The sequence below is a fragment of the Lepisma saccharinum genome, chromosome 20, assembly GCF_977018435.1.
Source record: "Lepisma saccharinum chromosome 20, izLepSacc3.1, whole genome shotgun sequence".
NCBI lineage: Eukaryota > Metazoa > Arthropoda > Insecta > Zygentoma > Lepismatidae > Lepisma > Lepisma saccharinum.
The window spans coordinates 43,445,510-43,470,390 of record NC_139248.1 but is presented as its reverse complement, the minus strand read 5'-3'; the positions used below and the strand labels follow the sequence as shown (position 1 = coordinate 43,470,390).

The following is a 24,881-nucleotide window of genomic DNA, read 5'->3' as shown; positions in this document are numbered from 1 at the left end:
AAAAAAATTGAAATAATGAAATTACGGAACTCATCCAAGAAGCTGCGGGGGTCTGGTCAGTAGGGCATCTGACAACCATGCAGGAGATCCGGATTCGATTCCCGGAATTGGTTGTAATTTTTCCGGCTTTGTCGCCGCATAAATATCCCCGATAATTCACATCTGGATTGTCTCACTGTTATTACCAACAAAACATTTTACAATAATTAAGCTTATTGTAGTTTGAATTCAGAAAATCAAACGTGCCGCGGGAAGGTGGACTGGTGACTGAGTTATTCTTGTCGGCCTAGCCTTTGTCTATACATTAGCCGCTTTCAACGAACCAAGAACTTTCTTTAGTTAATGCTCATTGTTCACACAAAAAAATAAATGATCATTGAACATTGTTGCAGCAGAGATACAAAACAACTTTTTTCTCTTTAAAATCATAGTTGCCCTTATACATTATTTTCAAGAATTCGTGTTTATTTTCAAGGCATTCACTCTAAGACGCGTGTTTGGAATGCTGTCTTTTTCTCCGTGCTGCATGGGAATAATAATTCAAATTATGTTATTATTATTATTATTATTAGTAGTAGTAGTAGTAGTAGTAGTAGTACTGTCGCAGGTCCTTGACAGTGATAAATTGGTCATTTTTATTTTTTCCACAGCATTTTTCATAATATTTTAAAAGCTCAAGGGGGGGGTTTAAACCCCGTAACCCCCCCCCCCTTGCGTACGCCACTGGATTGGAGCACCAGAGAATATAAAAATAATGTATTACCTATTACAATAGTTAATGCAGAAGACCAAGACTGCAACTTATTCGAGGTAAGACAGTTTTGATGATAAAATATAAGAAAGAGTTTCCAGTCACATATTTTATTGCTTCAAAATAGAAATGAGGTAATTAACAGCTTCTATTGCTGCACGTTTATTTGCCCTTTGAGAACCACAGCTGCGTGGCCACTGATCTCCACCCTCCCGTCCTCAGCCATTTTCACAAGGATCTCCCCTCCACGGCTAGAACACTGACGGGCTGTTGGGATGAAACAAGACAGAATAATCGATAATGTCCAGTTAGAATTATTCAATTCTTTTTGTGATGTTCTATATGAATTTGGTAGCATTTCTATTTTTCAAATCTGTAAGTGATTTTGTATTTACTTGTGTTTTAATATGTAAGTAACTGATTCTTTACCATTCTTTTCATTAAAGGAATGTTTTTTTTATTATCAACGTGTAAATTTTTCTATCATTAAATAAATCTTGGTTTGTGCAATGGATGTCAAAGAATGTCTCTCTCTTCAAAAGTAGGCAAAAGTGTCACAAAATTAACGATAAATAAGAAAAATATAAAAACAAGATAAACTAATTATGAACACCAATTGTAACCTCATTTTAATTAGATGGTGAATTTCAGAATTGGTGTCCCAGAACAAAGATTTGGCAATGAAACAACAAAACTGATAATATGTTGTAGGAAGAGAAAAATAAAAAAAATAAAACACATTTACGAAATATTGGTATTGAAAAGGTAATAATCTGATTTTTTAATAATACTTCAAAGAATTTATTCTAGTGTCTATAATATTTAAAATATTTATAATCATACTACACAAAACCCATAGTACCTGAAAAAATTGGTAAAACTATTATTCTCCGACGTAAACATTACAAATACATTTCAATAAAACGATCTCTAGATTATAAAACTGTGATTATGATTATCATCAATTTATGTAAGTATATCGTATTTATAAAATTTTATTCTACGTACGTACCTAACATAATGTCTTTACCATGCTCCTTCGACCAATAAGGAGCTAGAACCGCGTGCGCCGAACCTGAAACGACAACAATCAAGAGACCGCTAAGCTTGAATGTATCTGAACATGATGGGCGCCACCAGAAATTATTGTAACTGTGTCAGGTCATTGATAAAACTTGAATAGTAGAAATTATAAAAAATATTGTTATTATTATAATAGTTATTACTATTGTACAATAACAATTTTATGAACTATTAAAACAATTTTATTACGAATTATTTTATTACTGTTATTATTATTATATCCTTAGATACTTTTCTATTCGATTCACCAGATGGCTGAATGTCCAAGGTTACATAACTGTTCTTCATAATCATTTTTCACATCATGTAGTTAGTCTACTGAAATGTATGCTTATTATATGTTTTTAGTAACTTTTACAAATCTCGTTTATGAAAAAGATTTCAGAGTTAGGGAAAAATTTTAGTCATAAAGTTTAAATTGTTCGCCAGCTCAACTCTAATTTTTGGAATTTTGATATCTGTGTAAACATTTATTCTTTAGATTATGTGGTGAGAATATGAAGAAAGAAAAAACTGTTTCCTGTATTTTGCACTTAATTTCTTTCGGTCTAACGCAGTTTACGTTGAGTATTTAGTTCGAATACTATCTAACTGAAATTTGATTATGTTATTAAGAATATAAGTAGGAAACTCGGCATAGAATACCACCTTGTTCACACACACACCACAAGACGACGGTGCCAATAGTATCAAAACTAGCCAGAATCTAAAATTATGCGTTGGAATAATCTTTTATGGTGTTTTACAGGGTCTGTACGTATTATTAAAGATGTCCAAAATACGCAAGACAGTTGTATTATGTTATAACACCATTAAGCCTTGTTTCCATGATTATGAAAAACTAAATATGCTGACCGAGGCAATAATTTATTTTATTAAAAACATAAACTAAACGTAGCGTTTCAACCTTCTAGCAAGGTCTTCATCAGACTCTGTATCAAGTACAAAAGTAACAAGATACACAAAAAGGGCATTATATATACACACAAACATAACTCCCTCCAGACTATTAGAAAGTTGTTAGGAACTTTCTAGCAGGTGGCTTTAACTTGCCAACTGTACTTTCACCTAAAAGGCTAAACATAATTACTTTCATATAGAATGTGCAGGAAAAAGAGCGTGAGATAGAAAGTCAAACCACATTCCATATGAAAGTAATTATGTTTAGCCTTTTAGGTGAAAGTACAGTTGGCAAGTTAAAGCCACTTGCTAGAAAGTTCCTAACAACTTTCTAATAGTCTGGAGGGAGTAATGTTTGTGTACATATAATGCCCTTTTTGTGTATCTTGTTACTTTTGTACTTGATACAGAGTCTGATGCAGACCTTGCTAGAAGGTTGAAACGTTACGTTTAGTTTATGTTTTTAATAAAATACTGCTTTGCTTTTACTGCCTTGGTCAGCATATTTAGTTTTTCATAATTTGTATTATGTGTAGTAGCTTACCCAGAACGGAGAATGGTCTAGACGAAGGTTTAGACCAGCTTTTACAAAATGGCAAAACGTAGAATAAATGCATGAAGAGATGGTGAAATGTAGCATTATGCACTAAAAAGTGAAGTCATATCTACTATCTTACAGGTATCCGCCCTGTTACGCAACTTCTATGTATGAAAAAGATATAAAGCCATTGAAACAATATATATATATATATATATATATATTGCTATATAGATAGTGTTTGGAAGTGCAAATTTTTTTGCAAACTTTACTTTATAGACACAAAACAAGGATCTATTAGTGTGTTGTTCAAACCAGAATGTCACATATTATATATGGATTTAACCTGGTAGTCCAACAAGCAATCAAATATGTTCCTACGCCACTCTCTGGAATGATCAGTGATTCCTGCCTCTGGAGGCTGAGAGTCACGAGACCAAGCTTATCGTGTGAGACCAGAGGCTTAAATAGAGATCGGAGGCTAAGGCTGTGTGAGGACGGAGGCACAGTCTCATGCTTTGAGACATGCTCTGAGGTAAATTTGAAAGTTGTTGTGTTATAAATATGAACATTTTATTCATGAAGGTTTGTCTTTCATTAGCTGATATTTTTTCATTAAAAATGTTCTGACAGAAGTTGAATCAAATGAGGTGTCAACTTATTTGGAAGATTTCTTCGAAGAGCGAAAAAGTCAGGTCCTTGCATAAAACTGATGTTTTTTGGTGCATAGCAATGTTCTATAAAATCTATGGAACCATGGCAGTTTCTTTTCAAATATATTTTTGTAGTGTTGTGGATGTTACAATGCTTCTTGTCACGGGCGTCACATTGAGCTCACTCAACATTTTATTTTGTGCTAGTATTTCAAATTTTCTTCATTCTAGATTAGGCACAAACATAAAGAGGAGGCTTACTTTAAAAGAAAAACATTTAGAAAGAACTTTCAAAACAAGATCAAATATTTACTTGATACATTAGACATAAGTAAACAACTTTTCACTTCTCAAATTAATAAAATATTTTTAGATCAATAAAGAACTTAGCTTGTTATTTCCACACATATTAACTGTCAACCATTAATTTTGGTTTGAAATTTGAATGACACTTTTCTTACATTTAAAAAAAATTAAATTGGAAAAATTATGTCTATCTGTGTACAATTTATCACTATCTCTCCTTTTCATTAGTAACGAAGAGTTTTCCACTTCCGTCATACATTTTGAAAACAACTTGAACATCTTGAACATCACTTTACAAACATCTGTCTGGCAAAGATACTCGAGATTTACCTTCATTAGTGATTTAAACCAGTGGTTTCCAACTTCAAAAGGTCCGAGGGCCAAAATTATATCCAGCAGTTGATAGGCGGGCCGCATTTTTTTTTTGGGGGGGGGGGTTAAAAATTACAAAAATTGTACTGAACTGAAAATGTAGTACTTTCGCATGACCTAAATTTCTAAAATGAGGCAATAAAACAATGGAATTACAAATCAAAATTGTATAATTACAATTTATTTCACAAAAATCCAATACTTATTAATGAATTGAAAGAAATTAAAGAGACACCATACAAATAAGAATCCTTCATAGTAAGTGTTCAATGTGAAAATTGAGCCCGATCTGCTTCTTTTCTTAAAGTTGTATTTGAAAGTCTCAGAAGGTGAAGCAGTGAAGAATCTGCCAGTCTGCTTCTGTAGCGGTTCTTGATGAACTTCATTGAACTAAAAACACTTTCACACGTGTATGTGTTGCCGAACATCTATGTCATTCTTTGCCCAAAACTACGAAGGTTTGGAAAGCATTCCTTTGAAAGGTATTTGAAAAACTTTGGCCCCTTTTCTTGCCTAGTTTGAAGGAACACATCGCCTTGCAAATCACGCAATTCAACATTTCGATATTTGCAGAAACTTTAACAATCAGTCACAGTACAATCCGAGTTGGAACACTAGAAATCTTTTCGTACTTCGTGCGTAGTAAAACAGATCTCTATAGCGCCTGTCTGCAGTTTGTTTCTAAACACAAAGAGTGAAGCCTTCGCGGAAGCAAGCGAGTTCATTCCACATAGCGAAGGGATGGAATGCATGGTGTGAAGAGAAAGTTACGTCACTTTAGATTCTTCTGATTATCATTATTGACTGCAAAATCAATTCTACCTGTGATATTGTCTTTCTTCACAGAGCATCCGTTCCTTCAGTAAAAAAATAACGTATTTTAATAAAAATAAATAAAATTAATGTATTTTGCAAACTGGCTTCGCGGGCCGCAGAAAAAGACAACGGGGGCCGCATGCGGCCCGCGGGCCGCCAGTTGGAAACCCCTGATTTAAACTCTCCCATATGAACCCCGAAGAATGATTTTGTGAGACATTTCTGAGGGATTCATCCCAGTTTCCAAACATACGGTAGTTACGGTGTTCACAATATTGACGACTTTCCCTTTCTTTTCTGCCCCTGCACTTCAATTAAATAGCACGGTATATTTCAACCCTTTAATTGGATATTTATAGTTCAAGTTAAGCCGTAGAAGTTCTGTGAGTTTCGTTCTATAAGCTCAACCCATGTAGCGGACACAAGAGTTTCGAAAATGAATGAAAAACAAAAACAAAATGTGGACACAAAGAAACACACACCAAGGACATTTTGAACACCATGTATGCATGTTCTACTCCTCGAGAACAATGTATAAAATGCAGCCCAGGGAGAAATACATTTAAGCATGGATTTCATACGCATTTCATTTATGGGGACTAAATAGTTATATGTGGACATATCTTGTTTTGCTATGAAACCTAAGCTGAATTTGTAATGCACGTAAAATTCTTTGCTTCCTCGTGTGGGCAAGTGGCCTGATTGACTCGCTAAAACAAGAAATTACAAGGAACTATAGACATTATACTACTTTTTCAACTAGGTGTAGTGAGTCAGGTTTGGTATGTGTGCGTGTGTGCGTGTGTGTTTGTATGTGTAAATATGCATGTCTGCAATGGAAAAATTGCAACAGCGAGCATTTTATAAATGTTTCAGGGAAAATTATTAGGTTTGTGAGACCTACCACAAACAGGATCTTCTAGTGTTCCTACCCAGGGAGCAAAACAACGTGAAACAAAATCGTAGGAACCCTCGCTGTCTTTACACGTGACTATTAGTACTATTATTTTCCCTGTCCCATCGGAATTGAACATCAGATCGAAGTTTGGTTTGAATTCGGCGAATTCTTGCCTGAAATAGAAAAGAAAAGATTACAACAACTTCCAGACAAATTATGTTTTTTGTGTAACGTAATTGTACTCCATCTCCACTTGCCTCAGCTACTTGCAGTGCTATCTATTTTGTACTGTACATCAAGGACTTGCCAAAGCTCTATCAAAAGTAGAGTTAGTGTTGCAATTGAACTAAATTCAGATGGAGAGTGACTTCAGAAAATTCCTTCTCCAAATTTAGATATTTTTAAAGTGTTATAAATAGTGTGCTGAGTTTTGCTCATGTACCTTTCATATTCCTTTGTAATTAAACATACGCTCATTGTTTAAAATTAGTTTCGAAGCCCCATAACGTATTTTTATGGTATCTACAAAATGCCAATTTTGAAGTTTGGTGCACATGATGCTTCCACCGTACCTTGGATTGTCGCCACGGTGGGGTCAGGACCATTACGTGACAGATACAACAACAAATTAAAGGCTCTCGCAAAAATTATCCCTACTCCTCCATTCACCCTTCTCTTTCGTCTTCCGGTTCATTTATGTTAATGCCGATGCTGACCTTTTTCAAACCTCCCTTCGGAGCAACCCGAATGTTTGCAACAACATTTCATAGTAAACCACAGAATCAATCTGTCTTAAAAGCAAATATCATTTTTATTCGTGTGCATATTTTCACACTGTTCAACTAGTTTCATATTTTTATAGACTCTTGATTGAAGAATAAAGCAAAAGGACTACCTAATAATACCTAAAAATAATTGTGCCTACTCTTACTGTATCAACTTGTCCATCTTCTGTAACTTGAGCTTCTGCTGTGTTGAAATCTGAGTGATAACAAAGCAAACCAATCTGAAAAATACCTTGAACAAGAGTCCTTCAGCCGTACGAGGAGATATCCTATTCCTTCTGAGAACTTGACTTCTTGCACCGGGAGACCGTGAACAGTTGCTTTGACCAGCTTCTCAACTTTGGCTTCGTCCTTTCCTAGGCCCACCGGGGGGTAACAAGGGAGAGAAATAACCACTCTGCCGGCTTCGTCCTTGCGGGTCGTCAGGACTCCGCTCTTGGTGTCGAATTCCAGTTTGTAATTCGAGTTCCCTACGGAGATAAAAAGAAAACTTTGATAAGCAGGGTCACGTTTAGTTATAAGAAATTCTGTCCAGAGCAATGACGGTAGCTGTGGTACGAAGCCTGATGCAATAAACATCATCATGGCACTGTATCAATACTTTCCTGTTACATTTTCATTTTGTGACAAGAGTCGTGTAAGAGCGACGCATAGGACTGAAAGAGAACTCATTAATAGACTTTTCAATTCTTTTGTACTCTATACTGTATTCTATTATATATTTCCTATAACAATGTACGCTACTTTTGGCGGCTATGTCCTCCTGGAGATTTAGGTTTCTGGAACTGGAACTACAGACACGAAGCATTCTAATTAATAACATACGATCAGCAATCTACCTGTAAGCAAAATATTATTAAACCATGAGCAAATAGGTATCATTTGGTCCATTCAGGTATAACAAACATTAGGAGTTTTCTTTTTCGGAGAAGACAAACGGCTACAGTGTGATAAATTGATCTACTCCAGTCATGCGTAGATTTCCAGTGTTGGAAAAAGGAACTCTGAAATAATCGCTTGAAAGTAACTTAATTGCTGTAACCGAACTTAAAAGAAATCGCATTCAAGTTAATTATTCAAAGACGTGAACATTTACTCAATTTTTGTATGACTAACATTTGGAGATTTAGTTATAGCTATAAAGCACATAGTGATAATGAAGTAGGTCCTCCATGAATACATGCCTCATCGCTCAGTTACATTCACACAATCTAATTCTCTGTCACAACCCATTTCATGTTGTTGTCTTTAGGTAGAACTCTGGGTTTTAACCATCAATTACAGTACACACAACTGGGAAGATCTGTACATGAAAGTTTTATAAGAACACACTTTAAAGTTCAAATCACAAACCCTGAGACCTTCTGTAAACAAAACCACGTGCATACAGAAAGCATTGCAAACTCATAGAAGTAAAATAATCCACACGAAAATCCAGCGTTGTTACAGGATTCATTACATAAAGTAAAACAATGGCCAATTTGTAGCATGGGCAGGGACGTAGCTAGGTTAATCAGTTCGGGGGGGCCAAATCTGAAATTTGTTCCTATGTAAATATTTCCAGACAGTAAAGGTAAATAAACTCTGTGTGTGTAATGTACACACACACACACACACACACCACAGATATATATATATATATATATATATATATATATATAATATTATATTACATTATAATATTGCTACATATATAGTGCATTGGTATATTAAACTACTAAGAAGTGTATATAATATACGTATATGTGAATACTGGAGGTCAAATAAAAATTAGAGTTCAACAATTTTCAGGAAGCAAATCAATTTATGTAATTACTATTAAACTATTACTTTACAGTTTTCCTTCATGTATTTTACTTTCTGCTTGTCTCAATGACAACCTCTTCTTTTTTATCGAAACTATATCCTCTTTGGAAGTGCTAAACTGATAAATTATTCTGTGTAGGATCTTTCCTATTCATTCTGGAGGATACCGGGATTTTTTTTCACCTGTTCGAGCGGATCCGGTGCCCACCCAGCGTCGTACGTATAAAGTGGGTACATGGAGGAAACTCTGGCAGGTAAACGAGGCCAGGGACGTGGTGCTGATTGATCACATCACCTCCACCTTCGGCCGTGATCAAGAAAGTGTGGAGCCCTAACTACACACCCCTATACGCTTTCATGGCATAGCGAAAAGCACAGGGGAGCACATTACTTTACTGTTTTCATTATTTGGTATCCAGTACGTCATCATTAACAAATCATATTACATACACGCACACGCACACATATACACAGTTTTTTGGGGGTAACCATTATAACTTGTTACTTATTAGAAACGCTTATATTGAAAGCGAAGCGAACAAGAAAAATATTACTAATTTCATACCTTTCATTCTTTCAAACAGGCAATAACAAATACTTTCACGAGTCATCATGTAAGTAAACTGCTACATTTTCTTCGTCCTCTTGCATCTGCCCCTCCTCCCTCCCCAAGCCCTCCTACCTCCTCACTAAAGTTATTGCTTGCTCGAAGGCAGCGAGGTCATTGGACTGTTCTGGTACTTGGCACCCTGGATAGAAGCAAAATCTAGCAGAATGAACAAAATGAATCAAAAACAAAGGTTTACTGGGAAAGGGAAAATTTAACCGTATTTGCGTATTGCCTTACAGAAACGGTGCACTGAAACAGCAGGGGTACAATAACTCAACCCAGGGATAAGTCTTCCCTGCCATTTGAATGCCATTTCCTTCCCTTAATCCCTTAAAGCAAGAAAGACCGCTTCCTGCAATTTGTCAGGTTCGACACAAAGGGGTCTAGTCATACAGTGACGACCACAGATTAGAAATAGGTCTCGCAGGAACATTTTATGACGGGCAGTTCAGAGAGTATTTGGGACGCAGTGCCGCCTTTGGTTGTCCGCAACCATCTCGCCAACATTTGTTGAACAAGCTTGTTGTATTGTCTCCATTCAAGCTTTGTGCTGGTCTTAGGGCCGCCTGTAAAGATGTTGCTTTCCTGAAGTAAGAAGATCGCGTTTTATTCTAATCTCTGGGCCTTCCCGATGGCGCAGTGGTACCGTCGTTCCCTTGTAATTAAGGGGTCCCGGGTTCGATACCAGGTGGAGGCACATAGTGGTTCGGATCCCACTTGAAACTGTAGGTCCAGTCCCGATTAACCTTACTGTGCACAAAGTGGACTTAAAACAACTCAATCAATCAATCAATCTTATTTCTGGCTGTGAATTTAGGCAGGGACGTAATTATAACAATAATAGGACGTTATAAAAACATTAATAATAATAATAATAAAGACGCTTTTAACATTGAAATTATTGTCAAATTTAAATTCTAGCACATTTAGTAGTATTCCAGCGCAAACAGCACTTTAAATTATGCGAGTGATTTGTAACTCTCCTCTAGACACTAACGTGTGCAGGTTTTTTTTCAGAGGGAAGGGGGAGAGACAGTATAACATATTTCATAATTAACCACTTTTAAACTTCCTTTTGAAAGTTGCTCAAAGACAGAAATTTCGGGAGAGTTATAGCCGCATCAGCTCCCCCATGTGTACACCAGTGCCTCGAGATGTAGTAGGAAAAATAGATGCGTGCCACTTTTTTTGCGGCAATTTCGAAAATTGTGCACCTCTTAACTTGCACCCTGCATTCTCCCAAAACAACGTTGATGGTTTGTGCAAGTATCATGCACAAAGACACTGAAGTAGGTGTATTCACACTTGTTTATTTCTGTCTTGAGTTCGTGTTATCAGTAGGGAGTGGGTTTATAATAGCCACAAAGCATGCTAAATAGACAGGTAAATTGGCGCCAAAAATGACAAAATTTGACAACTTCAAAAAGCACAAAAAATAGGTAGTAAATATCAACTTGTTATTACCTTTCTTTTTCAGTTTCACACCTATTTTTTTTTATTCTACGTATATTATATTTTTTTAAATGTTGTGCCGCTTTTCTGTTACTTTTAGTTAATCGCAATGTTGACGATCATGAATGGCAATTAATGAAGGAAAACTCACAAATCGCCATCACAATTATGATATGTAATATGCAGAATATTATTCGCGACTCAAATGTTCTGTTTCTTGTTGTTGTTGTTTTTTTAACATTCTTAAGAATAAATTCATGTTTTTGCTTTATATTGCATATTTATTATAACGTCACGTTTACCACGGCGGACCTCCTCGGTGTGGTTTACCACGTTGCCTTATAACCAAAGAGTGACAGGTTCAAGTCCCGATGGAGACGCATTGCACAATGGGTCGGAGTCAAATTTAAATTATAAATCCAGTTCCAATTAATCTATTTGAGCATAAAATGGACTTTAAACTATTTTTGATTATGACGACAATGGGATCAGTTATTGTAATAGTGAAAGAAAATAATATCTCTTTCAGGATTCAAACCTCGGACTCAGTTTTACAGAAATTGTAATCTCTAGACCAGTGGTTCCCAAAGTGTGCCCTGGGGCGCCCTGGTAGGCGTACGGGGCCGCTGCAAGATGTTCCAATATTTTCACTGAAATTCAGTCATTGATATGATTGTTCCAAATACATGTTCTTATTTATTCCATGTTTCGGAATTTGAAATATATGTTTATTTTTTAACTTAAGGAAAGCAACCTATGCACACTAACAGAGCGTTACAAGTGTTAGATAGGGCCTCCCCGGTGGCGTAGTGTTAGAGTCACCACCTTGTAATAAAGGGGTCACGGGTTCGTTACCCGGTGCAGGCACATAGTGGTTCGGATCCCACTTTAAACTGTAGGTCCAGTTCCGATTACCCTTATTGTGCATGAAATGGACTTAAAACATCAATTCAATCAATCAATCAATCAAAGCAAGCATTAGATAGGCCTACATTCTGATTTGGACACCGTGAAAAAATCTTGAAACACTAATGGCGCGGCGAAACGAAAAAGTTTGGAAATTCCTGCTCTACACCATAAAGATTAGCTTTGTTCCTTCGTTCGTCAGTGCTATATATATTTTTTAAAACAATGCAAATATAGGTAAAGATTATTTCTCCGTTGTGTGAGGTATCAGTAGACCGTTAACATCTGCTAGCAATGCCAACAATGCATTAGTGTACATTGTTATTAGCTAGGCTTCCACTCACCCCGACATCCATTCTAAACAATGGCACTACTTATTTAATTTATTCCAGTGTTCGTGGCGGAGTGGTAAGCGTAAAGGGCTACGGAATCAGAGATCCCATGTTCAAACCTCCACCAGCCATTGGTGACTCATCCTGTTTGTCTATGCTCCCATCACCTTTCCATCCGTCCATCATTCATCCATTCACATCGACTTGTAAAAATTAACCTAATAGGTAGGAAAAAAGGTAAAATAGCCAAAATGAAAACCTATTGAATTCTAGCCGCCTCAGTGGCTGAGCACGTTAGCTACCGAATTACGATTTTGTCCCAAATCGATCTAAGTTCGAGTCCGTGAGTTTTTGTATTAAGTCCTCTTCATGCACAGATAGGCCAATCGGGACTGGACGTACAGTTTAAAGTTGGATCCAAACCACTATGTGCGTCCACTAGATATCGAACCAAGGCCAGGACCTCTTAATTATATGGTGACGACATTACCGCTACGCGATGTCCTCGCCTGGAGAGGCAGGCGCTTTTTTTGTTACTGTCCATGCGTTACTTTCTTGTATCACCGTTGCATATCTTTGACATTAGCTAGAAGTGTCAGTAAAGTAATGTAAAATCAGGAAATGAAAATCAAAGTACATCCAGTGTTCAAATTGAAATTTTTAATTTAACTCCTGACCAGGTAAAGAATTTTCCTCTTAAATATTCTCGATCATATTTTGCTATTGCTAAGAATTTGACGTAATCATTTCTTTCAACTTCAAGTAAATATTACATTAATATCAGCATATAAATTGTCAGTTTCTGTACTGAATTTTACATTAAAATTAATACTGTTGTTGCTTTGCAAATTACAATATGTATTTGATGAGAAAATATTTCCTGATTAATTTGCCTTCCTCTAAGAAAAATAATTCTGATATGAAATAAAAGTTCACTGAGACGACATCTGTGATTACTGAACTCTTGTACATTAATTGGAAAATTTCTGTTATTTACTTTGAACCATCAGTCCGTATGTTTTAGGTACAAATCTCAAAATTTGAAAAGGGAAGCTGATATGACTTTTCTCCTCAGCATTTTTTCAATTTGAACACTCGATATACAGACATATACATATTTCATTATTTAAGTTAAACTACGAACACACACACACACACATATAATTGTTTTACAAAACTGATTGGTACTCACTTTGTAATTCGCCCACAGTTCCATGCATTTTAGATGATAGGACGTTCCTCGTTTTCCTTAATTTTTTCACATGGTTTCTTCCAGTTGCGAATCCCTATTTTCCTGAAACTTGATTCTGCATATCCTGAATCTGTGCCAAATTTACGGCATGGAAAACAAAAGCATGCGTCAAGTTCCACACTATATTCTAGCCACGGCGCAGATGCAAACCAGTGTTTTTGAAATGACCGCTTTAGCTTTCCGAACGTAGTATTTGGATAGTTTTGCAAAAGTGGTTGCCTAGGATTATCTATACCCCAAGATCAGTAATTGTTTTGACATTAGTACATTCACTTGTTTTGGCTAACTTTGGAACGTCAGAACTTGGACCAACACCCTCTTCATTGCCGTCATCTTCCACATGTTTTGAGATAGTTTTAAAATATCCGGTTTTGATTAATTTATCCATTCAAGATGGAAATGCACAACAACGCTAGAACTCTTCCCACACACGAACAAATACACAGTGACCGTAGGAACCTGATAGCAGACCTTCCTCGCAAGCAAGAACACAAAGCTAATCTGTGGCTCTGAAGCTGATGCATAGAGCAATTTTAAATCTCAGAACAATGTCAGTACTGGAGAACTCTCTCCATAGCCTATGTCGCTCGACCACCTACTGTTGACCGCTCGGCCACGGCGGAGTCTTTGATTCCATCTGTATTGGAAGGGTCATTTGCAACAAAAGGGTCGGATCTCTGGTTTCCAGGAACTTAGGGCAAGGGTAATAACCTCTAAGCAGGCAGATTTTATGACCTTGGTTATAATCTGGTAAGCAAGGAAAGGGTGGAATTTTGCTGTCCTACATTTGCTTCCGAAGATTTTCTTCGGAACAGTGTTTCCAACTCTGCTACAAATTTACCAGAAAATAATATGTAGTATTAATTTAGGATAATTTTTAATCGATCAAAATTTTGTTTGCGGGGGCCAGAGTTACAACTGCCGGGGCCAAAGCCCCCCCAGGCCCCCCCCTAACGACGTCCCTGAGCATGGGATACGCTGCCGCAAATGACGTCTCACTTTAAACCCAATGCTCTTTCTTTTTTTACTTATTGCTTCACCTTTATGGTTAACTCTTTGCACCAGTAATCATTTCCCATAAATTTGGCTTCTTTCTTGCATGTGAATTGAATATATTTTACTTGCATTTTTTTTAGACAAAATGATATAACATGGTAATGTATATTTCTAAGGATGATATACGTAGATAGGAGTGTATTTGAAATTTGTTTGTAGATTTTATGTAAATTGTATCTTATGTAAATAAAATATATAATGGGCATAAACAGCCATATGCATTGCTGTAAGTCCAATAAATATATTGATGATGATCAAAACAAGACAAAAAGTTAGTAAATTTATTGCGGTTGGAAACTTTGACAAGCATCCTAATAACTATTTTTGTTCCGCCAAATATAGTGCACTTCGTAAAATAACTTGGTGTCATGGCAAGGCAAGATAAGTGTGAACATTTTGTAGTAATATGCATTGTAACTTTCAATGAGCTTAGAGATTTGTGTACATAATGATATTTTATAACATTGGTTATTTTCTAAAAATAATCATGTGAACAGCAAGAAAATAGTGCAACTTAGTAATATTGCCTGACTTATCCTTAGAAAAATAACATGCCGTGTTCTATGCGTGCGGGAAAGTCTCCGTGTTTCCGAGCTTGTTTTCAAAACACCAGCAAGGACAGCCTTTGAAAAGGGGTGAGAAACATATTCTACTCAATATTTATGTAACGTTCTGTCAGTGGTATCCTGAGAAACCAGTAAATGAAGTGGTTAAGTTCGTATCCAAGTGCAGTGGTGTGTCAGTGTCTGCAGTTTTAAGGGTTATGAAAGAGATAATGACCGGGAGAGTAACAATGTATGCGGCTGCATATTCGTCTGATGTTTTGAGATCGAGTTCTCACATTCAGAGGCTCTTACATAAAATGAATAGGTGCGGCGAACTATGAGTATAACAGCAGATGATTTCGGTCATGAATCAGCTGACGCGGAGTGATACATCGAATCGGTGAGACCGTTTGTTTACAGAAGGTCTCAGGGTTGGTGATTTACACTATAGTTTTATCAAATAATTCTACGATTGCTTAGATAGAGATAAGAAGTCATGTTTTCATTCACATAAAAGATACTCTTTTAGATCTAATATCTTGTTTAAAGAAATGTGTCTCGATCTTCTGAAGTAATTAAGCAATATGAGTGGTTCTTTGCTTCGTAATAAATCAGGGACAGTATAAATTCCCCTATATTTTTTTCATTTTATCTCAAACCTGAGACAAAAGTTTTTAGTTTCTGATGATCGATTTGTCCATTTTATTTTCTTTTGTTTACTGACCAATTTTGGCAGCTGATATCCTACATCTATTTATCATAACAAACCTCTTATACTGACCGATACACTGGTATAGAACAGCAGCAGTAGCCAGGGTTGCATGTCCACATATGGAAACCTCATTGGCTGGCGTAAACCATCTCAAACCAAATCTGCCAGCTGATTGGAAATTATCAAGAGGATTGGATTTTGTGACGAATGCTGTCTCTGATAAGTTCATTTCAGATGCAATTTGTTGTTTCAGTTTATCTGAAATATCCTAAAATTGAAAGTGGTTCTCTCATATATTTAATTTCAATAATCCTTAAAGGCATAATTCTAAATATATTAATTAATTTTCATAATAGTATACTAACGTTCTACTATTTTGTGGTAGCCTCTTGTGCTGGTTAGAATACCACGAAGGGATACATTTGCTTTCAGTTTCATCATCCATAAACCAATTGAGAAACGTAAAGTAAAAAACTATACAATATAGAACATTCTTTGCTAAGTACATTGTTAACGCGTAGCTATAGGGAAAGTCAGTAGAGACTCAAAGCAGCACTGGACAAGAATCATTTTAATATGAATACTAGTAACTAAATAACTTATAACTTTTCTGTCTCATGTCACCTTACATACCTATGCTTCAATTTTAATAAGAAATCTTAGAAAAGATAAAAACAAATTTATACGTAGTTACATTTACTATTCCAATCATCCTCTGTGAAGCTAACATTTCTTCCTACGTAATTAACATAATAATGGATGGGTTAATTTTTATTTTAATTCATTATTTATTGTCATATTATTTTCTGAACTTTGGTAGTTCAATATTATTTTTTGTGCTTCTTTTATGATTGTCATTGAAATTATGAACAGAATACAGATGAACGGAAAACCTTTGTCACTGAACACAATATTGGAATTTGGAGTGATACGAATACGGCATACATGTCGAGAAATGTTTGAAAATATGGAAAATATATGTACAAATAAATTAAATATGTGCTAAAAACTAATATATGTAAACCATGTAAAAATGGCATTTTTCTTGCTCAAGCACCACGATTCGCAAAGATAATACAAATTAACATTCGTTTTAGCATCAAATGAAGAAATGTATTCACATACAAATCCACTTCCTGGTCATAGTTAATAAACAGACATACGTAGAATAACTAAAGATAATAAAATACACTATTTAATACACGCACGTAGGTTTCAGTTGGCATCAGCGTATAAACATTCAGGACATCCTAACCAGAACCAAGCAGCAACAATAAATGAGGATTAAAAGTGGTAAATGTTGTAAGTGCCAAATGCGAAAGTGTTGGGAAATCGCATCGTTCCGCACATCAGCCCGTAAGAACGTTCACACTAGTGACCTCTTTACACGCTCTTTGAACTACTTAGAAGGCTACCAGCCACTTTTCACGTTTACCACATTATAAAGCATGGCACATTTTACAGTTTAACGTAGAGAACGGTGTTTGAATTATTGTGGCACTTACAGCGTTTACGAATTTTAGTCTTCAAATCGGTAACTTGTAGCTAACTTTTCATTTATAAATATCAAGAAAGAGAAATAAATTTACAGAAGCATTCCCTATTTATAGTGACTTCCCTACTGTTCATATTATTTCCAATATAATGAACAGCAAACAAGATTAGTTACATTAATTACTTATCTTAATATTATTAACGTGAGTGAAATTGTTCTTCTGATATAGTTAACAATCTAATTGTAGCTTAAAAGGGACTTCCGATGGCATAATGGTAATACCTTGATTGAGTGATTGATGGAGATGGTATTTTAAGTCCACTTTATGCACAGTAAGGCTAATCGGTACTAGACCTACAGTTTAAAGTGGGATCCGAACCACTGTGAGCCTCCACCGGGTATCGAACCCGGGACCCCTTGATTACAAGGCGACGGCGCTACCACTGGGCCATCGGGGAGGCCCTTATAGTGGTAATGTCGTCACCTTGTAATCAATGGGTCCAGGTGGAGGCACAAGAGGTTTGGATTCCATTTAAACTACAGGTCCAGCCCCGAATAACCTTAATGCGCTTAAAATGGACATAAAACCGAAACTCAATCAAAATTGTAGCTTAAAGATTTTTATTAATGTAATTTTCATGTTTTCAAACTGAGAGTACCACCACAACTACCAGCGCTCAAGTAGCGCTCAGATCAGGATCCACTTCCTGGTCACGATCAAATGGGAAGAATATTTCACGGAAGCGAACTTCGTCATGAGTACAACTACGAAAATCCTAACTAACTAACTAACTCTCTAGCCTTCTTAAACCCGAAGGTTCATGGCTGCAGCAACACAGGCCTTCCATCTTTCCCTATCTTCAGCAAGATCTATATACTCTTTTCCATCCCTACCGATTTCCCTTAGGTCCATCTCAACGTTGTCCCTCCATCTTCGTCTTGGCCTTCCTACAGGTCTCTTACCATCAGGTTTCCCAACAAGAATCCTGTATACTCCTCTTTCCTCTCCCATTCGTGCCACATGGCCTGCCCACCTAAGTCTTCTTGATTTAATTATTCTAATAATATCTGGACATGAATACAAATTATGTAGTTCTAAATTATGTAACCTTCTCCACTCACCTGTCTCCTCATCCCTTTTAGGTCCAAAGATTTTCCTAAGGATTTTATTCTCAAATACTCTCAATTTATGTTCCTCTTTCAATGTAAGGGACCAAGTTTCACATCCATATAATACTACAGGCAAAATTACTGTTTTGTATATTTTAACTTTTAGTTTCTTAGATATTAAACGAGAAGACAAAAGTTTATGAAGAGAGAAGTAACATGCATTTCCTGAATTAAGCCTACTTTTTATTTCCTCTTTAATATAATTTTCATTTGTTAATATTACTCCTAAGTATTTGAATTTGGAAACTGGTTCAAACGAGTTGTTATCAATAATTAGATTTTGATTATTACCTAACACTTGGTTTCGGCCTGTAAGCATATATTTAGTTTTCTCTTTGTTAACTTCCAAACCTATCTCTTTAGCAGTTTTGAAAAATATTTTAGCATTATTCTTAATTGTATTCACATCATCCCCCAGTAAGTCTACATCATCTGCACATGCTAACAACTGAGTCACACCATTTAATTTTAGTCCTTCTTTAGTTTCTTTTACCTTCCTAACAGCATATTCTAAGGCAAAATTAAAGAGCAATGGAGATAATGCATCTCCTTGTTTTAACCCATCATGAATTGTAAATTTGTCAGACATATTAATACCCACACGAATTTTACTTTCTGTTTCACTGGTGCATATTTTTATCATACTAACAAGCTTCTTAGGTATTCCAAACTCTACTAATATATTATATAATTTATCTCTTTTGACCGAATCATATGCTTTTTTGAAATCAATGAATAGTTGATGGACATTTTGATTATATTCCCACTTTTTTTCAAGTGTCTGTCTGATGTGAAAAATTTGATCTGTAGTTGATCTGTTACGTTTAAATCCACATTGATAATCACCTATAATTTCATTAGCATATGGTGTTAGTCTTGTTAAAAGAATGTTAGATAATATTTTATATGTTGTTGAGAGTAGAGAAATTCCACGGTAATTATTGCAGTTCATTTTATCATTTTTTTTAAACACAGGGACAATTATGGATTCTTTCCACTGTTGAGGGATTTCTTCTTTATTCCATATTAAACAAATTAATTTATGAATTTGACATATTAATGAATTTCCACCATATTTAATTAACTCAGCTGGTATTAAATCAATGCCAGGTGCTTTGTTATTCTTTAGCCTTTTAATAGCATCTTTAACTTCAGTCAAGTTAGGTTCTGGAACTAAAGGTTCTGCTGTGTGTACTTCATTCACTACTGATTTATCTCCTACATGGACATTTAAAAGGTCATTAAAGTAGTTCTTCCATCTATTTAGAATATCGCTTGGGTCAGCAAGAAAATCACCGTCTTTATCTTTTATCAAGTTTACTTTAGGTTGCCACCCCTTTCTAAACTCATTTACACCTTTATATAAATCTCTGATATTTTTATTTTTGCTGTTTGTTTCAATTTCGTTAATTTTGCTTTTCAAGTAATCTCTTTTTTTACTTCTAAACGTTCGGTTAACTTCTCGCTTTATTCTATTATAATTGTTTAGATTTGTATCATCAGAGTTATTTAACCACCTAAGTCTAGCCTCATTTCTTATTTCTATTAGATTATGACATTCATTATCAAACCATGGCTTACTTTTTCTCGGTTTATAGTATCCTATACTTTCTTTAGCTGCTGATTCTCTTGCATTACGTATGTGCTCCCAATTCTTATTTACGTCTATTTCATTTATATTTTCATCATCATTTAAATCCTGCAAAATATCAAATCTATTTGACAGTTTAATTTGGTAATTTTTCTTAATTCTTTCATCAGTAAACTTTCCTGTATCAAATTTTAGAACTTTTAGATTTTGTTGCTTATGATTTAACACTGAGAGTCTTTCTATGTGACGAAAATCCTACAATATATTTGTAATACTTTTGGAAAGCAGAATAGTTCCTTTGATATTTTTCAACACTTTCAAGTTACTTGTAAATGATGTAGTTATTTTCTTTTTATTACTTTGTATGCTTCAAGGATAGTAATAAAAAAGAATTATATGGCCTCATGGAATTTTGTGTTTTCTTTCTTCATTAAAGGCTCAATGTTCTTCAGTGTGCTTTGAATACTTGCAAGTGACATTCGGAAATTCTTGTAAAATTTGCTCCCGTTGTCCACAAGCCGAGGGGAGGGTATGAAACTCGCCTTCTCTCTTGCGGCTTGCACTAATTGGATGAACCTAAAGTCGCTTCCGTTATCGTAAATTTTTTCGTCATTACCTTTTACTTCCAATGCCATAACAGCCAAGTCTGTCGTCAAAAATTTTAAACATTGTAGTTAGCACAATCGGTAGGTGCTTTGTACTACCAGAAAAATAGATGTACGCTGTCAACACCAGACTGACGATGATCATACCGGAGTTAAACTCGAGTGCTAGTGTGGGTACCCCGTGACCGTGAGTGGAGCATGAGGGACATGTGACCTGATAGTTGGTTCATGTTTAGATCTGAATCAATCCTAAGATATGAAATAGTTATGTATTAGAATGGATAGTTTCGGATTCGTGTAATCCTGATCCTCCCCTCATGTGAGAAACCTGATCCACTTATCATCTGGGTTTCCTGCCGGTTAAGCATACCTATTTGCTTGAGCGTTACTCACCTCCTCAAGTAAGCAAACAGCAGCTGGATTTCCAGCGAACGGAGATTTGGAGAAAGCATCCGCAGTGTATATTGATAGGGACATAATTGATGGGATCTGGAAAGAAAATTATGGTTCTATAAATAATACTAATACACCTGTTAAATTTTTCTTGTCCACGTAATATAATTCACAGTAATTTGTACCAATTTTAATAACATTTCTATATTTGTAGGTTAAAATCGAGGAGGATGATAATAGGAAACAAAAAAAAATCAATTTTAGGTACAATTTAATATCTTTGTACTCAGTCCCGGGAATATGAAGCAAGCGAACAAAAACTAGTCTCTGCGCAAGTAGTGTGACTCGAGAGTGTTCGATCAATGAACGCTTGAGAGGTGAAGTGGGGAAAAGAGGCCGCAGCTACTAGCCGTTTGCAGCAGCACGCTCTGATTTACTCAGTCCACTCGCTTTCTCCCATTTCTAACATTTTGTGCGGCCTTATTCCACAGATTCCCAAAACAGAATGTAGGTTAAACGTGTGCCAGACCAACCACTAAATGACAGAGCCTAGCATCTACCCTGTTGCTTTCGTTAATGATGTTCAACATTAATTAAACCTTATTTGGAAAAATGGAAATTAATAATCATGAAGGAAGATGCTGGTATTCATGAACTGTGCTTTGCATATTGTGACTGATCTATCTGACAGCACAAGTTAATTTTTTGCTTTTATTCATTGTTTAAATGAACAGATATAATTATGATGTATTTTAAACTTAAAATGTTAATTTTCAAGTTGCTGTTGAATAACGTTTGTTTCGAATCTATGATAAGTTGTATTATGTTAATGTGCTTGGAATTCGTGAATTCTGAAATACATTATTCAATTAATAACAGTACACGCATAGTTGATGAACGACGGCAACAGCACAAAAATTGGTGGCCAGTAAGGTGCAACGATTTAATAGTTCAAATAATGTGTACTGTGAACTAGTTTCAATGTCTATGTTTTGTTTATTGTGCCTGTTGTCGTAAGTGTGTTTGGATTACGGATTTGATGACGACAATATAGAGATATAGGGTAGTGCATGAAGCATATAGGATCGGTGGTTGAAAGTGTGAAAGTAATGTGAAGATTTTTATTAATTGTGGACTTGAAAGTTAGTTATTAGAAGTGAAAGGTTCAGGATTCGATAAATACATACGTGACAGGTTCTGAACGCGAAAAAGCGTAAAAAAGTGTGACTATCGAGTGCTCCGATTGTGTTGTGACAGACATAATTCTAGTTGTTTAAAAACGATACCTGGAAACAATTAGATCGTCCTAACATGGAAGAAAATAGTAATGAACTTAACGCAGCAAATGCTATGTTGGCTTTGGCTGACGTAGTGGAAAACCAGAATGACTGGGCAGATAAAAATGATCGAGAAGAAATTGACATGATGGATCACAAAAGCAAACGTGTTCCCAAAAGGCAAAGAGAGGAAAACAATAAAGTAGGCCAGGAAAAAGTAGTTAAATCACCCACATCTGGTATACCTAACTTTACTTATTCTAGGGATCATTCGGGTCCATATATTGTTTTATTGGAAGGAGTGGATAAGAATATTGGCAAACTAAATGGGGGAAGTTTGGTCAATTTCTTTCGTAAAAACGAAATTCCAGTCGATCTAGTACAGCAATGTGGACGAAACCGTGTGAGAGTCACATTTGCTAGTGCACAAGCAGCCAACACTTTCGTTAAAGACCGAACATTACACACACAACTGGCCGTACTGGCCCGCGTACCCCAATCGCTAGTTCAAAGAGAGGGTTTAATTTTTGGCGTGGCCCTAGACTTAACAGAAACAGATATTCTGGAAGGAATTGATGCTGGCCCCATACAGGCAATAAGTGCCAAACGACAACAAAAGAAAATTTGGAATTCTGATGCGAATTTCACACTCAGAGATTCCACTGTAGTGTGTATCATTCTTCGCGGAAACAGACTTCCAGAAAAGATTATATTAAATCACGAAATCAAGGACGTACAACCTCGTAGTAGACCTGTCTTGCAGTGCAAATGCTGTTACAGACTGTTTCATGGTGCAAATCAGTGTAAATCGAAAGAAAATTGCCCACAATGTGGATCCCCAAAGCATGGGGAATCTTGCAACAAACCACCCCAATGCATAAATTGCAAAGAACAACGCAATGCTCTAGATAAGAATTGTCCAGCTAGGAGGGAAGCTAATGCCATACATACTCGTATGGCAATAGAAAATATTTCTTACTTTGAGGCTAGCCACAAAATATGGGGTACATATGTAGCCCCTCTCAGAAAGGCGGAGGTATTACGATAACTACACGATCCACATACATACCCAACCTTACCTATCCTGGCAGCAGGTATCTCTTTTGGGGGATCACCGGCCCCTACAAGAAGAAACACTTATTCCAACATCCGGAGACAAGAACCTCCTACAAACAATAAAGCTAACTCTACCCAGGACTGTACACCTCTGGTGCGCCCTTCACATGAAGACGTAAGAAGAAAAACAGTAAGAAAACTTCTGACACCTCGGACTCTTCTACCAGTGCCTCAGATGATGATATTTTCCATCCCTCACCCCAAATAGGATCCCGAGCCTTTCCTCTGCCTCGTAGTACAGGAGCTGGTGCACTTGGGAGAATCCCACCCAAGAGTATACCAGAAAGTATCACGATTCGTACGGACGAGAAAGTTCAAGGTCAACAAGACCTAACAGACTCTCGTTCCGATAACACTTTACCCTCTATGCGGACATATGGTGCCAGAGACACATTATCTCCCGAACAGCGATTAATATATCGTTCTCTACTTGATCTTATCCCGGATCTATGGGCCTCTGCAGTTAATATATCAGAAATACACGAACAGGAGAAAATAATTAGAAGAATACAAGAACTTACGTCGCACTTCTTGTCTATTATATCGGGTCGTTAATGCGCCCCGATATCTTTCACATTTATCCCTAACACCTCTCCTCCCCTATCCTAAAAACATGTCCTTGCCTGTTATTCTACAATGGAACGTGCGCACTCTATCGGCACGTAAATGCGAAATTCAAGATCTGCTGGCGGATTACCGTCCACAACTTATCTGTCTACAGGAGGTGAAAGGTACTCATCATGAGAACTATCGGTTACCCCACTACATAATGTACGGCCCTCCCTCTGACCAAAATCAACGGGGAGTTGCTGTATATGTCCATGAAAATATACCCCATTCCGTAATTAACATTCCACATTCTCTCCCAATATTAAAAAAATACCAAGGTGAAATAGCTGCCGCCCGAATTAAATATGCTCATTATTTATTTACGCTTATATCTATGTACCTTCCACCACACCCTCTTTCTCAGAATATCCCACTCTCAGCTTTGAACGAACTTTTTACCATCATTCCGGGTCCATATTTGATAACAGGAGATTTTAATGCACATAATCACATCTGGGGTAACTCTCGGGCGGATAGGCTGGGAACCACAATAGAAAATTGGGTCACTGAAAATAACCTTATTATTCTGAATGATGGTTCCCCCACACATTATCCTCATAACGGATCCAGCCCGACGAGTATAGACCTCACTTTAGTATCACCACATATATTCAATAACCTCAATTGGTTTGGTTTAAGGACATAGATTTAAGAGGGAGTGATCATACCCCAATTTTCCTTTCTTTACCGGCTAATTTATTGATTACAAGCACAACTGTACCTCCGGTTCATCGCTGGAAACGTGATTCCATAAACTGGGAAAATTTCCGCACTTCTTTCCTCTATTTATATTATAGTGATGATTCGGCTTCAGTACGGACCATTACATATACCCAATTCTTGCAAATGCTA

At 36.3% G+C, this 24,881-nt stretch overlaps 1 protein-coding gene across 1 annotated transcript; it reads right to left on the bottom strand.

Annotated features, from left to right (window-relative positions):
- Positions 1 to 845: 845 nt before the first annotated feature.
- On the bottom strand, positions 846 to 23,678 carry LOC146003255 (phenazine biosynthesis-like domain-containing protein 2). Its single transcript, XM_083141441.1, has 7 exons — positions 23,620 to 23,678; positions 21,028 to 21,123; positions 15,843 to 16,041; positions 7,335 to 7,572; positions 6,324 to 6,490; positions 1,764 to 1,826; positions 846 to 1,018 (listed from the first exon to the last, which is right to left on the bottom strand). Exons 2-7 carry the CDS (start codon positions 21,109 to 21,111, stop codon positions 900 to 902), a joined length of 870 nt encoding a protein of 289 aa, XP_082997567.1. The 5' UTR covers positions 21,112 to 21,123; positions 23,620 to 23,678; the 3' UTR covers positions 846 to 899.
- Between the last annotated feature and the right edge of the window lie 1,203 nt (positions 23,679 to 24,881).

What these genes read in the sequence shown, in the direction of transcription:
- LOC146003255 (XM_083141441.1), bottom strand. Translation starts at nt 21,111, where the DNA reads ATGTCCCTATCAATATACACTGCGGATGCTTTCTCCAAATCTCCGTTC. An exon ending in ACTAGAAGATCCTGTTTGTG is followed by an intron (nt 1,827 to 6,323) that starts GTAGGTCTCACA and finishes TTGTCGTTTCAG; the next exon opens with GTTCGGCGCACGCGGTTCTA. An exon ending in TGGTAAAGACATTATGTTAG is followed by an intron (nt 1,019 to 1,763) that starts GTACGTACGTAG and finishes TCATCCCAACAG; the next exon opens with CCCGTCAGTGTTCTAGCCGT.